Source organism: Mycteria americana, chromosome 17 (assembly GCF_035582795.1).
Source record: "Mycteria americana isolate JAX WOST 10 ecotype Jacksonville Zoo and Gardens chromosome 17, USCA_MyAme_1.0, whole genome shotgun sequence".
NCBI lineage: Eukaryota > Metazoa > Chordata > Aves > Ciconiiformes > Ciconiidae > Mycteria > Mycteria americana.
The window spans coordinates 7,060,393-7,074,034 of record NC_134381.1 but is presented as its reverse complement, the minus strand read 5'-3'; the positions used below and the strand labels follow the sequence as shown (position 1 = coordinate 7,074,034).

General features: G+C 59.6%; 1 protein-coding gene and 1 non-coding gene across 2 annotated transcripts; one reads left to right on the top strand and one right to left on the bottom strand.

Moving 5' to 3' along the window:
- Positions 1 to 288: 288 nt before the first annotated feature.
- TRNAR-UCU (transfer RNA arginine (anticodon UCU)) lies at positions 289 to 378 on the bottom strand. The gene is given in 2 exon segments: positions 289 to 324; positions 342 to 378. It is a non-coding gene; the product is annotated as a tRNA-Arg (tRNA).
- Positions 379 to 454: 76 nt separating this feature from the next.
- SLC27A4 (solute carrier family 27 member 4) lies at positions 455 to 10,827 on the top strand. The gene is made up of 13 exons (XM_075519672.1): positions 455 to 622; positions 3,310 to 3,476; positions 4,145 to 4,539; positions 5,224 to 5,382; positions 5,751 to 5,820; positions 5,930 to 6,021; positions 6,553 to 6,662; positions 7,081 to 7,290; positions 7,541 to 7,667; positions 7,848 to 7,985; positions 8,148 to 8,312; positions 8,761 to 8,907; positions 9,169 to 10,827. Exons 2-13 carry the CDS (start codon positions 3,316 to 3,318, stop codon positions 9,324 to 9,326), a joined length of 1,932 nt encoding a protein of 643 aa, XP_075375787.1. The 5' UTR covers positions 455 to 622; positions 3,310 to 3,315; the 3' UTR covers positions 9,327 to 10,827.
- Positions 10,828 to 13,642: the final 2,815 nt, after the last annotated feature.

Below are 13,642 nucleotides of genomic sequence, written 5' to 3'. Positions count from 1 at the left end.
GTGATGCTGCTGCAGAACTGCGGACGGACCCGCTGGGATCGCTGCCCCTCCGCTCATCCCCCGCACGGCCGAGTCCCGGAGGTCCCCTCCCCGCGTGGGCCTGTCCACTCGTCCCCGGTAAGCGGGCGGCACCTGCCCCCGCCCCGAAAACGGGGCTGCTCCCCCGCCGCGATCAGCCCAGGGCAGCCGAGCTCCCGCGCGGCGGCAGCGGCCGGGGTCGGCGGCTCCCCCCGGCCCGTTGCGGTCGCGGAACCCCGAGAGCGATCGCCGCGCCTCGGCGGCAAAATGCGACTCTGGTGGGACTCGAACCCACAACCTTTGAATGACTCCCGTCACCGCGCTAGAAGTCCAATGCGCTATCCATTGCGCCACAGAGCCCTCGCGTTGCCCCGCCGCCCTCACCGCCTCTTCCCGCCGCAACGCCCCGCGCCCCGCTCCGCCCCGAGCCCTGCCGTTGCCCCGGACCGCGCCCGCCGCCGCGGGGCCGAACCGGTGGCGCCGGGCGGGACTACAACTCCCGGCGGGCCGCGCTGCGCGCCCCGCCCCGTGCCGCAGCGGCGGGCGGGCCCCGCTCCCGCTCCCGCTGCAGGTGGCCGGGCCGCAGCGGACGCACCGGAGCCCGGTAAGAGCGCGGCACCGTCCTCCCCCTCCGTGACCTCCTGGCGTCGCTTTGCCCCGCCGTGGCGGCCACGCTGCCTCCCCGCGGGCGGCCGGGCGGGGCCGCCGCGGCCCACGGTCTCCTCATGAGGCGCCGCGGCCCTGCGGGCGGTACCGGGGTCCCTCAGCCTCCCGGTCTCCTCATGAGGCAGCGCGGGCGGTACCGGGGCCCCTCAGCTCCGCCGTCTCCTCATGAGGCGCTGCGGGCCTCCTCCTCAGCGGGCTGCGGGACTCCCTCTGCGGATACTGGCTCTTCCCGGGCGGTTCCCGGGCCTGGCCGGGGTTAGGGGAGGAGGGTCCCGGCTGCAGCCCCGGCGTGAGGCCCTCATGGGTCTCCCGGTCCTTCTGCCCTCTCAGATGGGGCTGGGGCTGGGGCTGCGCTGCTTGTCCTCCCTGCGGGAGATGAGCCCGCCGGCCCCGGGGAAGGACGGGGAGGGCGAAATGGGGTCCCCCTGTTTTGCCCTCCCCATCCTTCCCCGGGGCCGGCGGACTCATCCCCGTCACCCTGCCCAGGGCCAAGTGGGGGGACAGGTGCCTCCCCAGCTGCTTATGCTGGAGAGATGCCTCCGGGGATCTCCCAGCCCCTGGAGCTTGACCATTAGTGCTGGGGCTTCTTGGAACCCGGTCGCCTGCCTGTTGTCCCCCCACTGTGACCTGGTCCCCAGGGTGGTCCCTCTCCCCAGCTCTCCTTGGGTCTCTGTGCCCCCGGGTGATGGATCCCTGCGGTTTGCCGTCGTGCCCGCTGGCTGTGGAGCTACAAGCAGGTCTTAATTTTCTCTGTGCTGATGCAGCTAGACAAGACCTGAATCCTTAACGGCAGGGCTGGAGGTCTCTGGCAGTAATGCAACGGTTATCTCTCGGTAATGTACCAGTTATCTCTCGGCGGGAGGCACCGGGCATGCCGGTGTGAGGCAGAGAAGTGAGCAGAGGGTAACAGGGGCCTGTCTGGGCCCGTCTTGCCTTCAAGTAGGAGATTAAGCACCTTGCTGCCCACACAGAGTGTGGCTCCCCCACCGCCGGCTCTCCATGTCTGTCCGTTTGATGTGAGCTTGTAATGAAGGGGCCAGGTCTTGGCCGAGGCATAGTAGTTTGATGGTGATCTGACAGTTGCCCTGTTTAACTGCAGAGAGAGGCTCCTAGGCAAAAATGCAGTGGGTCCTGCTCTGCTAAAAGGCCGAGGGACTGTGTTGTGGGACCTCAGGCCTGGGAGTTGTTTGGTGGAGAGAGCTCAGAGGCTGCTGGCATGAGGGGGGATCTCTGGGCAGGGGCTGTGGATGGGAGGGTGTCCCCAGGCCCCCACCTGGGAGTGGCATCCTGTGCTCTGGTGCATCCCTGCCTGCTGCCGGTGGCACAGCTCGGAGGTGAGACAGCCTGCGTGACATGCCAGGGCGCAGGGACCATGTGGCACTGCCTTGGCTCCCACCCTGCCAACATCTCGTACCAAATCCACAGAGGCTTCCCAGACCTGGGGGAACTGCACGGAGTAGAGGGAAAGCCACAAGCGTGGCTCCTGGCCCCACCAGCTGTGGCAGAGCCCACCCAGGGCTGCCAGCTTCGGAGCAGTGAATCCACCTTCAAGAGGGAAAGGGAAATGATGTGAGTGTTTCCTTCCTCTTCAGCCTGTGTCCATGCCAGGAAGGACCAGTTTTATCTAGGAGCCCTTGAGCTGTGAGGGTCACAGCACTGTCACTTTCCTCTGCCCAATGCTGTCACCCAAAAAGAGCCTTTGCTAGATCGTGGTCTCCTGCGGGTCTGAGAGCCACATCTAGGGTGTGTTTGGGATGGGGACAGTGGTGCTGGTTTTGGGGGACAAGTACCAGAGGCTGAGTTGCTGTCCACAGGGCATGGGGCAGGGGTCTGGGTGCTCCTGGCAGCAGTGACAGCCCTTGTTCTGCCCACTCCAGCCTGGCCAGGGCATGCCTGCGCCTGGCCTTGTCCCCAACCCGCTCTGTCAGCGTCTCCAGCAGAGCCAGGCCAGGAAACTGCCCACAGACACAAGGGTTTGCAAACACGAGCAGAGCTCAAAGGACTGAGTTTCCTGTCCCTGTTCCTGTCTGAGCCATGTCAGGGAGCGTGTGAAGCTGCGGTCTCCCACCAGCCGTGCTGGCTGTCCTAGAGCCAGGCATGCAGGAGAGCTGGTGCTGGGGGACAGGGAGACCTGGGTTATGGGGATGGAGGGATCTTTGGGGTAGGGAGGAATTTGGAGCTGGGCTTTGTCAGGCTGGATGTGAGGGGCTGAGCCAGCCCTGCCTGGCATCGTCCTGATGCCTGTCAAACATCTGTACAAGGTCTCCTGCTGTGACTCTGCTCCCACATCCATGAAGTGGCTTTATCCTGCATCTCATGCTGCTGGGGCGTGGCCGTGCCCCTGGCTGGTGTGCAGGATGTGGCTCCCCAGGTGGGAATGGCCGGGCTCTCAGCTGGCACTAAGCAGTGCTGTGCTGGTGGCTTAATTGGAGGCCATCTCCAAGGTCCGGTAAAATTACATCTGTGGGAGCTCTGGGCTGCTGGGTTATGTCCTCACTGCCAGGAGGTGACTCAGGGACCTCATCCAGGAAATTGGGGTCTGCTAACGCATCCCCCGCCCATGGGTTCGTTATCGCCAAGTCCAGTGTGCATGGGTTGATGGCCGTGGTTTCTCTCTCTCTGCAGGCCACAATGCTGCGTCTGGCTGCTTTTGCAGCACTGCTGCTGTTCTTCAGGGTCAGTCTGGAACTGTCCTGGGCCCAGGCCATCCCCGCTCTCTTCATCTTCTACCTGGGATCCGGCGGATGGGACTTCTTCCTCATATTCATCAAGACAATACGAAGGGACGTCACGTAGGTGTCCAGGCTGGGATGGCCCAACCAGCCACCCTCCCCATGGCCCACTGCTCTGCCCCGGTGTATGTGTGAGTGCAGCCCCCAGCTCCTTGCACAACCCTGGGTTTCTGCTGGCACCTAGCCCGGCTGGAAGGAGATCTCCCTCTGCCGCGCCCGGGCGGCTCCAAACTCTCAGGCAGTTTTCACAGGAAAGATAGATTTCAGCTGAGCTTGAAGTCTAGTGACTGTCCTTGTACTTCACCCTGTCCCTAAAGCTGGTGACGTGGCACCAGATGCCTGTGCAGGGTCAGTTCTGAGTTGGTACCAGGCTGTGCCAGCTCCTGGCAAGGATTTGTGGGGAGGGAGTGGTGGTACCTCTTGGAGAGCACCTGAGGCTCAAAGATGCCCCTTTGATCGGGGACATCCCTGTCTGCAGCCTTCCAAAACACATCTCTCCCTGGCCTCCATCAGTTCCTGGCTATAAGAATATTTGCAGAGGACCTCTGCCTATGTCCACATGGCTCAGGGGAGCACCCAGAGCTGCTGCTGACCTAGAGTAGGGCCTGGAGCAGTGCTGGGCTATTGCAGCTCCTAACATGGTCCTTGTGCTGTGCTGGCTTTGCTGGAGGAAGTGGTTTTGCAGGGGTCACTGAGCAGCTGCCCTCTTGCTCCCCTTCCTTTGGCAGCACGGGGCTTGTCCTGTTGCGGGTGAAGTGGCAGGTATGGAGGCACGTGAGAGAGAAGAACACAATCGCCAAGATCTTCCAGAAGACTGCGAGCAAGTATCCAGAGAAGACGGCGCTGATCTTCCAAGGCACGGGCGAGAGCTGGACCTTCCAGCAGCTGGATGAGTACTCCAATCGGGTGGCCAATTTTTTCCATGGCCAAGGCTTCCGCTCTGGTGACGTGGTGGCTCTTTTCATGGAGTCCCGCAATCAGTACGTGGGGCTGTGGCTCGGCTTGGCCAAGATTGGGGTGGAGACCGCCCTCGTGAATTCCCACCTGCGCATGGAGGCCTTGCTGCACTGCATCACCATCTCCAACTCCAAGGCTGTGGTTTTTGGGGTGGAGATGATGGAAGGTGAGGGACAGGCAGGTGCATCGGGGTGCTCTGAACTCGGGGGCGCTGTCAGTAGATTTTAGTGCTCCTTTCCTGCCCACCACAGAGCAGGGATCTGGAAGAGAGTGGACAGTTGGAACTGGATCTGATTTTTTTCTTGTTGGTCCCTTTGGCCACTGGGCAGGATCTAGAGCTGGGCAGGATCTGGAGTCCAGTGCTGTCTGGCTCCCAAGCAGGCCAGCCTGGGTGTGAGGATCATTCCTTGTGCCTCTCGGGTCCATCCCCTATGTGGAGCCCTGGGCTGGGCTGGGCCTGCCCCGCTGCACGGGACGAGCCTCCCCTTGCTCTCCGTGGCTGTTAGCCACATCCCTGCAGCACCTTGGCTCCAGCTCCTCATGTGTTTCAGCCCACACCTCTGAGGTTGATGGTGCCAACAGACCTCTTGGCACCAAAGAGGTTTTGGCTGGGGAGAGGTGGAGAACAGGATCTTCTAGTCCCTGAAGAGGCCTGGGCTGTGGCCCCAGCATCTGTTAATCATGGGAATGACATCCACCTGGGATGGTTGTCAGCCCTTTGGGGACTCTGCCGAGCACAGTGAGGCTACTGCTACCTGGGGCCGTGTCTCCCTGGGACTGGGAGGGCAGGGGGTCTCTGTGCTGTAACCACTCTATAGTCTTTCTCCATCTCCCCTCTTTTCTTTCTCAGCAATGCAGGAAGTGCAGCCCTCCCTGGAGAAATCTATCCATCTCTTCTGGTCCGGGGAAGGAAGCCCCGAGTCTGCGCTTCCTGGTGTGAAACACCTGGACCCCCTCCTGCAGATGGCCCAGCGGCACCAGCCAACCCCCCCTGATAAGGGCTTTCTTGGTATGTGGTCAGCTCTTGGGGGCCAAACTTGTGGTGGTGTTTTTGCGGATCAGCCAGTTACAACACTGGCAAGAACGTCTGCTCAGGATGCCAGTGGCAGATGTCTGCAGCAGGGCCGGGGGTGTTTGGGATAGGTATTACTCCGGTGTCTGAAGCCCAGCCCTGTGTGGAGCAGTACCCTGTCATGCCCTCCATGTGTCCAACAGACCTGATCTGCCCAGGGTGAAGACGGCATGTTCTTGGTGCTGTCACATAAAGTTTTGGCTCAACTGGCGTGAGCAGAGTGCATAAATTTGACTTGTCCCCCACTCCCGGTTCAGCCAGCTCCTAGATTGGGTATGTGACCTTGCCTCCTCATTGCTCTCCAGATAAACTCTTCTACATCTACACCTCTGGCACGACGGGGCTGCCCAAGGCTGCCATTGTGGTGAACTGCCGGTAAGGCCGTGGGCAGGGGCTTGGGGGAGGACAGAGCTGAGCTCTGCCCTGTCCTAGCACAGCGCCTCTGGCCCAGCTGCTGACATGTCCCTTCACCCTCCCGCCCCAGGTACTTCCGCATGTCCAGCTTAGTTTTTTACGGTTTTCGCATGAGGCCTGATGATGTGATGTACGACTGCCTCCCGCTCTACCACGCTGCAGGTAATGTGTGCCGTACGGAGCCCTGCGTGCTGGGACTGTCTCTTCCCCCCAGCCAAGCCCAGGGCTCAGGCTGGAGGCTGGTGCAGCAGTGATCTCCATGTTGAGTAGGAGCTGGCTGCTGCTGGCAGTGTCTGACCGAGGCTTTCTGCTCTTTCCCTGGGAGCCAAGAATCGATCTGGCTGACCTTTGGAGCAGGAAGTGTGAGTGTGGGGGGTTATCCCAGCTCCTAGCCTGGCTTTGGAATAGCTGCACCTTATTGCTGCTCCATGTGGAAAGTCAGGGGGAAGGGGAAGCGGTGCCCACCTGGCTGGCTGAGACATGCTGGAATGTTTAGGTGCAAAGCGCTGCCCCAGATCTTGTTGCCACACGTCTCCTCCCCAGTGCCTGTGGTCCTGGGGGCTTCGGCTAGGTGAACACCCATCTGCGGTGAGCCAGCGCATGGCCTCTGCCTTGCCCTGCCAGTCCTCTTCCTGAGCGGGCTGGGCTGGAGGTGTCTGGGGACTGAGGGCTCCCCTGGCTGCCTCTCCGCAGGGAACATCGTGGGGGTCGGGCAGTGCCTGCTGCAGGGCATGACGATTGTCATCCGCAAGAAGTTCTCGGCCTCGCACTTTTGGGAGGACTGCGTGAAATACAACTGCACGGTGAGGCTGTGAGGCAAGGGGCCAGACGGGACTGGGGAGCGGAGCCTGGGGATCTGTGCCGTGCTGGGGAGAGCCCAGCCACTGGAAGAGGGGGAGGCCTGGACCGGTTCTGCCTGTCCATCCCAAACCACCTTCCAAGGTGGTGGGGCTGTGTCCTTCCCACCTGGGGTGGTAACTCCATGTGTCCAAACCCTTCCCATGCTCCAGCATTAGCCAGGAGGTCTCAGATAGGTTTCACAGACTGGAGGAGTCTGTGGGTTAACCGGGAAGGGACAGACACTGGACGAGCTAGTAGGACTCCTGGGTTTTAACGAGGCCTCTTAAGGGGACTTTGGGTGTGTTGTGCCATTCCTACCTGCCCTGAGGAAACCCCAAACGTCCTGGGTCCTAGTGAGTCTTTCCTCTCCATCCCTCCCAGATTGTGCAGTACATCGGGGAGATCTGCCGCTACCTGCTGAACCAGCCGTACCAGGAGGTGGAGCGGCAGCACCGGGTGCGCATGGCGCTTGGCAACGGGCTGCGTGCCTCCATCTGGCGGGAGTTTATGGCCCGCTTTGGCATCGCCCAGGTGGCTGAGTTCTACGGGGCCACCGAGTGCAACTGCAGCCTGGGAAACTTTGACAACAACGTAAGGCTCCACCACCATCTCCGTGTCCCAGAGGGTGCCTGCTGGCCTGGGCAGGGTTGGAAGCCCAGACAGGCTGTTTGCTCCTGGTTTCTTGCTCCAGAGGCTTTGCGTGGGTTGCCATCCACCCAGAGGGGTTTTGGCTGCTGTTGTGCAGTGCCAGCTCTCTGGTATCCTGGATGTGCGTGGGCAGCAGGCTCAGGGTGGGAGAGATGTCCCTGCTACCCACGGCTCTGAGCTCTTTCTGTCCTAGGTTGGGTCGTGCGGCTTCAACAGCAGGATCCTACCAGACGTGTACCCCATCGGCTTGGTGCGGGTGGATGAAGACACCATGGAGCTGATCCGGGGACCGGATGGTGTCTGTATCCGCTGCAAACCAGGTGAGGGCAACCACAGGGATAAGTCTCCTTGGCCCTGTGTGAGTCTTTCCTGATACTTCAAGATAATTTACCTAGGTTTGAGTCTCTGTTCAGTTAAACCCCACCAACACCATTAGACACCCTTTTTGCTTGGGTGCGGGTGGTTGCTTGCCCCCTTCATCTCCCGTTTTCTCCCTGCAGGGGAGCCGGGGCAGCTGGTGGGCCGCATTGTCAAGAGCAACCCTTTGCAGCACTTTGACGGCTACCTGAATCAGTCAGCCACCAACAAGAAAATCGCCAAGGACGTGTTTACAAAAGGGGACGCTGCCTATCTCACAGGTGAGGCAAGCAGGGCCCTTCTGTCCGCCGAGAGCGGAGGAGAAGGGTACCCGAGTAAGTGTGGAGGCTGTCCCAGGCTAGTGGCGCTGCCCTGAGATGCTCCAGGGTTGCTCCTAGCTTTTCTGACACCTCATTTTTTGCCTGTTCCTCACTTTCCTGTAGGGGATGTCCTGGTGATGGACAAGTATGGCTACATGTACTTCCGGGACCGCACTGGGGACACATTCCGCTGGAAGGGGGAGAATGTCTCCACCACAGAGGTGGAGGGGACACTGAGCCGCATCCTCAACCTGACAGACGTGGTGGTTTATGGGGTGGAGATCCCAGGTAGCTGAGAGGGGAAAGGATGATCAGGGGGGCCTCCGGCACTTGAATGTGACCGTGTCCTGCACATCTGGATCGATATGTGCTTTTGCAAGAGGCTGGACTGAGGCTCCCCATGGGCGAGCTGAGAAGAGGCCACCGGGGATGTGCCTAGCAGGAACCAGAGGGTTCCTTCCCTCTCTCAAGCTTTGGTCTGATTCTGGCTGGTTTGGAAGGACCCTGCGTCCTTTCTGGACAGGCTGCAAGTGCCTCCTCTGGGAGGAGGTGACCGTGACCGCAGGGTGTCGCTGGTAGCCTTAGCCACGGGGTGGTGACACAGCCGGTGACACAGCTGGATGCACCAGCGCTTTGGTACAAAGCAGGGTCTGTGCCAGAGGCCTTGCAGCACAGAGGGAGATGATGCTACAGGGATAGTGTGTCTTAGTGCTCTCCCTTCTTCTCTGCCTCTTAGGGATTGAAGGGAAGGCGGGAATGGCAGCCATCGCCGACCCAGAAAACTCCTGTGACCTAGAAGTCTTTGCCAGCGAGCTGAAAAAGGCCCTGCCACTGTACGCGCGGCCCGTCTTCCTGCGGTTCCTGCATGAAGTTTCCAAGACAAGTGAGCCGCAGCATGCATACTCGCACTGGGTGTGGAGCTGAGGGGGCGGGAAACCTGGTTACGGAGGCCAATCTGCGGTAGGGTCAGGATGGAGCCCCTCTGCCCCATAGAGCCCCTCTGTCCCATAGAGCCCCGAGCCAGTTCCTCTGATGGTTTGGAGGCATGGGGGTGCAAGGCTGGGTCTGGGGCAGCACAGGGGCGGTGGGGATGGGAGCGTGTGCAGCCGGTGACCCCTCATTCCTTCTTCTCTCCCCACTCCAGGCACCTACAAGTTCCAGAAGACGGAGCTGCGGAAGCAGGGCTTTGACCCCGTGCTGGTGAAGGACAGGTTGTACTTCCTGGACGCCAGGCAAGGCCGCTACCTGCCATTGGACCAGGCAGCGTTCGGCAGGATCCAGTCGGGACAGCAGAAGCTGTAACTGGTGGGGCTCAAGCAAGGCACCTTCCCAAATCCTGCTGGGGAGATGGGGGCAAGGCAGGCACTGGGGAAGAAAAGGTTCAAGGAGCGATATAAAGGCACACTAGAGATTTTATTTGACAAGTTTTACAGATAATGGTTTGGGGGAATACAGGGGGGACCAAGGGGAGGGGGATGGTTACATACCAAAGCATAGACTCATTATGGCTTTATTTTCTACTTGGTACAGCGGTGGTGGTCCCGTGCCACAGGAGGGGCAGGGCGCCAGCCAGTTGAGGAGGGGTGGGGTGCCCCTGCCATTCCACTTTGCTTTTCCTGTCTTTCCCTCCCTTTTCCTGCCTGCAGCAGCCCTTCCTTGTGAAGGCCGTGAAGGGACCAGTGCTGGGCTCTTTCCCCAGTCCTCCACCAAGCAGCCAGCTCCTCCTCGGCACAGGGCCCCTGCTGGCAGAGGGAAGCTGGGTGCCAGGCGCAACCCCTGTCCCCTGCGTGGCCCTGCTGGTGTGTTTCTGCTGTGAATCAGGGGAGCAGGGTAGTGCTGGGCTCGGGAGAGGGACAGGGATGTGTTTCTGCCATGCCTTGCTCTCTCCTGGGGATGACATTTCTATTTTTCACAATCACACGCACATTATATTATATTATATATATATATATATTATACACGCTGACTTTTTTTTTCCAATCTTAATTTATTGTCTGTACTTTTGAATGTGTCCCGGGTTTGTGCAGTAGGTGGAGGAGCAGCCCAGACCTGTCCTCTCTTGGAGAGCCCTTTTCTCTCACAGGGAGACGGGACGCTCATCTGGGACGGATTCTCCTCTTCCAGCGTGGGTGCAGCCATGTATGTCCTTGTGGCCTTGCTCTGTGGTGAAGGACATGAGCCAGCCCCGCTGTCTTGTGGACACTTCTCTGGGTCTCTTACTTTCACCTTTCGTGGATGCAGCCTTGTTTCGTGCACCTTCTTCCTTGCAGAAAGCAGGTGGGAGAGTGGGATGAAGGGCCTGGTTTGCCTTTGCTTAGATGTACTCAGCACCACGGAGCAGCTCTCGGGGCTTTCCTGCTGCAATGCCTGTGCCCTGAATGCAGGAGGCAACTTGCCTAGGGGAGAGAAGGTCCTCCGGAGGGTGGTCTCTGTGAGAGCCTGACTTCACGTGCTCTGCATCCCTTCCCGCAAGAGCCCTCCCTGTCTCTACCGCAGGAGATGGGCTCCGAACTGAAATGTCCATGTTAAACATCTGACTTGCGCTATATGGATTCCCCGCGTTGTGTCTGATGTGAAACAGCCTTAGCAGCGCTGTCTGATTCCAGTCCTTGGAGACCACGCAGAAATGTCTGTTCCAGAGAAAACTCTGGGTTGGGGGTTATTCTTCTTTTTTTTTTATGATTTGTTTTTATGCTTTTGTGAGGGCAGGGTGTGTCTGCTCTTCTAGCTGTGCTTCCACACCAACGTACCTGCCTGCCCCAGTCTGTCCTGTCCTTACGATTAAACACGAGTATGGGCTACACTGGAGTTTCCTACCTCTTCCTTGCACAGTCCTCTCCGTGTGGGGAGGTGGGGGACAGTGCTGGTTTGGGAACTGGGAACTGCCACTCCAGAGCACAACCTCCCTGTGTAGACTTTAGCTCATTTCGGAGCAGGGGGAAGCAAGCCCCTTGCTGCTGGGTTTGATGCCTGTGTGAAAACAACCTATTGATGAGACCCCAGACCCCTCCACCGACTCCCCACTCCCCCTTTCTCCTGGTCCTGTTCTCAGCGTTGCCATCCCATTTTGTCCTGGCCCAGTTCTCCCCGTTTACCCTGGCACATCTGGCTCCTCCACCCGTCTCCTGTTCCTTCTTTCCTCTTCCTGCTGCTTCTCTCCATGTTTGGCCATGCTTAACCTCCCAGCTCATTTCTGTCCTTGAAGACAAGTTTTTTGGTACCCGTTCCCCTTTCCTCACTGCCACAACCATCTTTTTGATGGTTTCACAACCCTGGGGACAGGAGAAACTGGCTCCTTCATGGTACGTGGGTACCAGGGAGAAATGTCTTGCATGAGCCTGGGTGAAGTGTGTTGCCTGCCGAGAGGCACCATGAGGAAAGTGCTGGAAATTTGCATCCATTATATACCAGATGCACCTTCAGGCATGCTCAAACTGATGGCTTCTCCAGCATCTCAAACTAAAACTAAAGCTTTTAGCTTATTCAATCCCCTGGACACAGTGACTGTGGGCAAGGCCCAGCTTGGAGGTGCATCTGACCTCTGCAGCCAGCTCCAGGTGGGGACAGGGACGGGTGAGGACGGGAGGAGCGCGGGGTGGTGGAGCAGCGTGGTCCAACGCTGCTCCTGGAAGGGCGCAGCTCCCGGGACAGCCTCTGTCCCAAAGCAGCCCCCCGGCTCGGTGGAAAACAGGCCTCATCCCCACAGCCCTGCAGTGCCCGCGGGGCTCAGCCTTCAGACGAGGTGGCTTTGCCTGCGGGGGTTCATATTTAGGGGCCTGGGGGTGTCCCCTGGCCTCGGGGCTGGTGCAGGGTGTGCAGCGATGGCTGCCGCCTCTGCAGATGCTCCGGTCCCACTTTTGGCCGCTGTTCCTCTCGCAGCCGCCGGTGGAGGGCGGGCTGGGCTCGGCAAACGCCTCACCTCAGGGGTGACCTCTTTAGGGGCTCCCCTGGGGTCTCACAGCCCCCCCCCCCCCCCCCCCCCCCCGGGGGGGTCAGAGCCCTGGGAAGCGGGGGAGGGGGAGACAGGGCGCTGGACAGGGGGGTCACCCACGCAGGGGACAGGCCAGACCCTGTCCGAGGTGGAGAGGGAGTTTCGGGTACAGGCGATCGTGCTGGGTGTGAGGCCAGCAGCAATCCCAGGCGCCGGCGTTCCCCTCCGCTCAGGCTCCCGGCTCGAGCCTGTGTCTGGCGGAGACTTTGGCAGCACCGAGGTCACCCCGCTGTGCCGTGCGGGTGGTGGGCAGCGACCCAAACCACCCGGCCTCACCCAGCTCCCTGCTAAAGGGAACGGGTGAAAGCTTGGCCTCCTCCTAAGTCAGCCCTGGGGGTCGTTGGCTGGAGATGGATGGTTTGAAGTGATACAGGAGGATATGGGAGCGCTGCTCTCCCTTCCTGGAAGAGATGGCTGTGCTGCCCTGCACACAAAGCCACTCTGAAGGAAGAGGGGCCGCGGCACAAGGCTCAGCACTGTGTTTTCTGTCTGAGAGCAGGTTAGGTTAAAAAAGCCAAGCAAATTCTGCATTCAGGGCACTGCCTGTTAAAACACAGGTGCAAATAGCTTTGGAAGTTATGGAAGTATGACTGTTATTTATTTGCAAGTAAGCCCATCCAAGTGGAGACTGGCTTGTATTGTTGGGTTTTGGAGATGGATGGGGATTATAGACGCAGCTGAGGCCCGTGCAAGGAGCAGGATTTAGCCCTTGCTGGTGCCGACGCAACCGAGAGGCTGGGACCTGGCCGGAGCATAGCAGGGAGCTCACCCCAAGCCCTGCGTTCCCGGCTGGCTGCGAGGAGGAGGAAGGTCGTAGTTGCAGGGTGCAGGCAAGAGGAGCAGGATAGGGCCCCCCAAAGTGAGAGATCCTGTTCTGGGGAGATGGAGGGTGCTGAATGACTGGGAAACAGCTCAGCAAACTGCACGGGTGGCTCTGATACGCAGGCCTTCGATAGAGGGGACCTGCAGAGCTCAGCAGTACCAGCGGAGCACGGTGCTGTGCTGGAGGGCTGGGGCGTGTACGTACCATGTACGCACGCCTCCGTGCCGGATTTCCCAGGGAGAGCAGAGCCCCATGAAGGTGTGTTCGTAGCTGTGAGTTACACTGTAAGGAGCCACCCTGCCTGGTGATGCTGACAGCACTGCGGCGTTGGGAGGATTAAAAGTAGCAGCTCTGGTCCCTGCTGGAGATCTGGTGGCTGGGGACAATTCACCCTCTGCGCTGGGTTTGTCCTTACTGAGGAGGGTTGTGTCGCACTTGGCAATGCTTCGAGACTCCCTGCAAAACCCAGCTACGCCAATTAGAGTTTTTCCGCTGGCTGTCAGCTTTGGGTTGAAATCCCGGGGGCCTTTTTAAAGTCCCAGCTCCTCTGGAAAAGTGAAGCCTAGGTGCAAGCGTCCCTGAAGCTCTCAGCCCAGGAATACAAGTGCAAGTGCAGTACTGAGCCCGGCATCAATGCTGGGACAAAATGCTTCCAGCAGAGAGGTGTTTGGAAAGAAGCAGCCAGTGCTTAATCATAGTCTGATTTTTTTAAATGTCTTTTTATTTGTGCAATTTTAAGGAAGAAGTTAATTGAATCCTCTTTCTCTGATTAGAGACACCTTGCGAGACATATCTCTCTCCTTT

Bases quoted from the DNA above. Each gene is read 5' to 3' on its own strand.
- SLC27A4 (XM_075519672.1), top strand. From the start codon at position 3,316: ATGCTGCGTCTGGCTGCTTTTGCAGCACTGCTGCTGTTCTTCAGGGTC. The intron at 4,540-5,223 runs GTGAGGGACAGG...TTTCTTTCTCAG, and splicing joins TGGGGTGGAGATGATGGAAG to CAATGCAGGAAGTGCAGCCC. The intron at 5,821-5,929 runs GTAAGGCCGTGG...CTCCCGCCCCAG, and splicing joins GCCATTGTGGTGAACTGCCG to GTACTTCCGCATGTCCAGCT.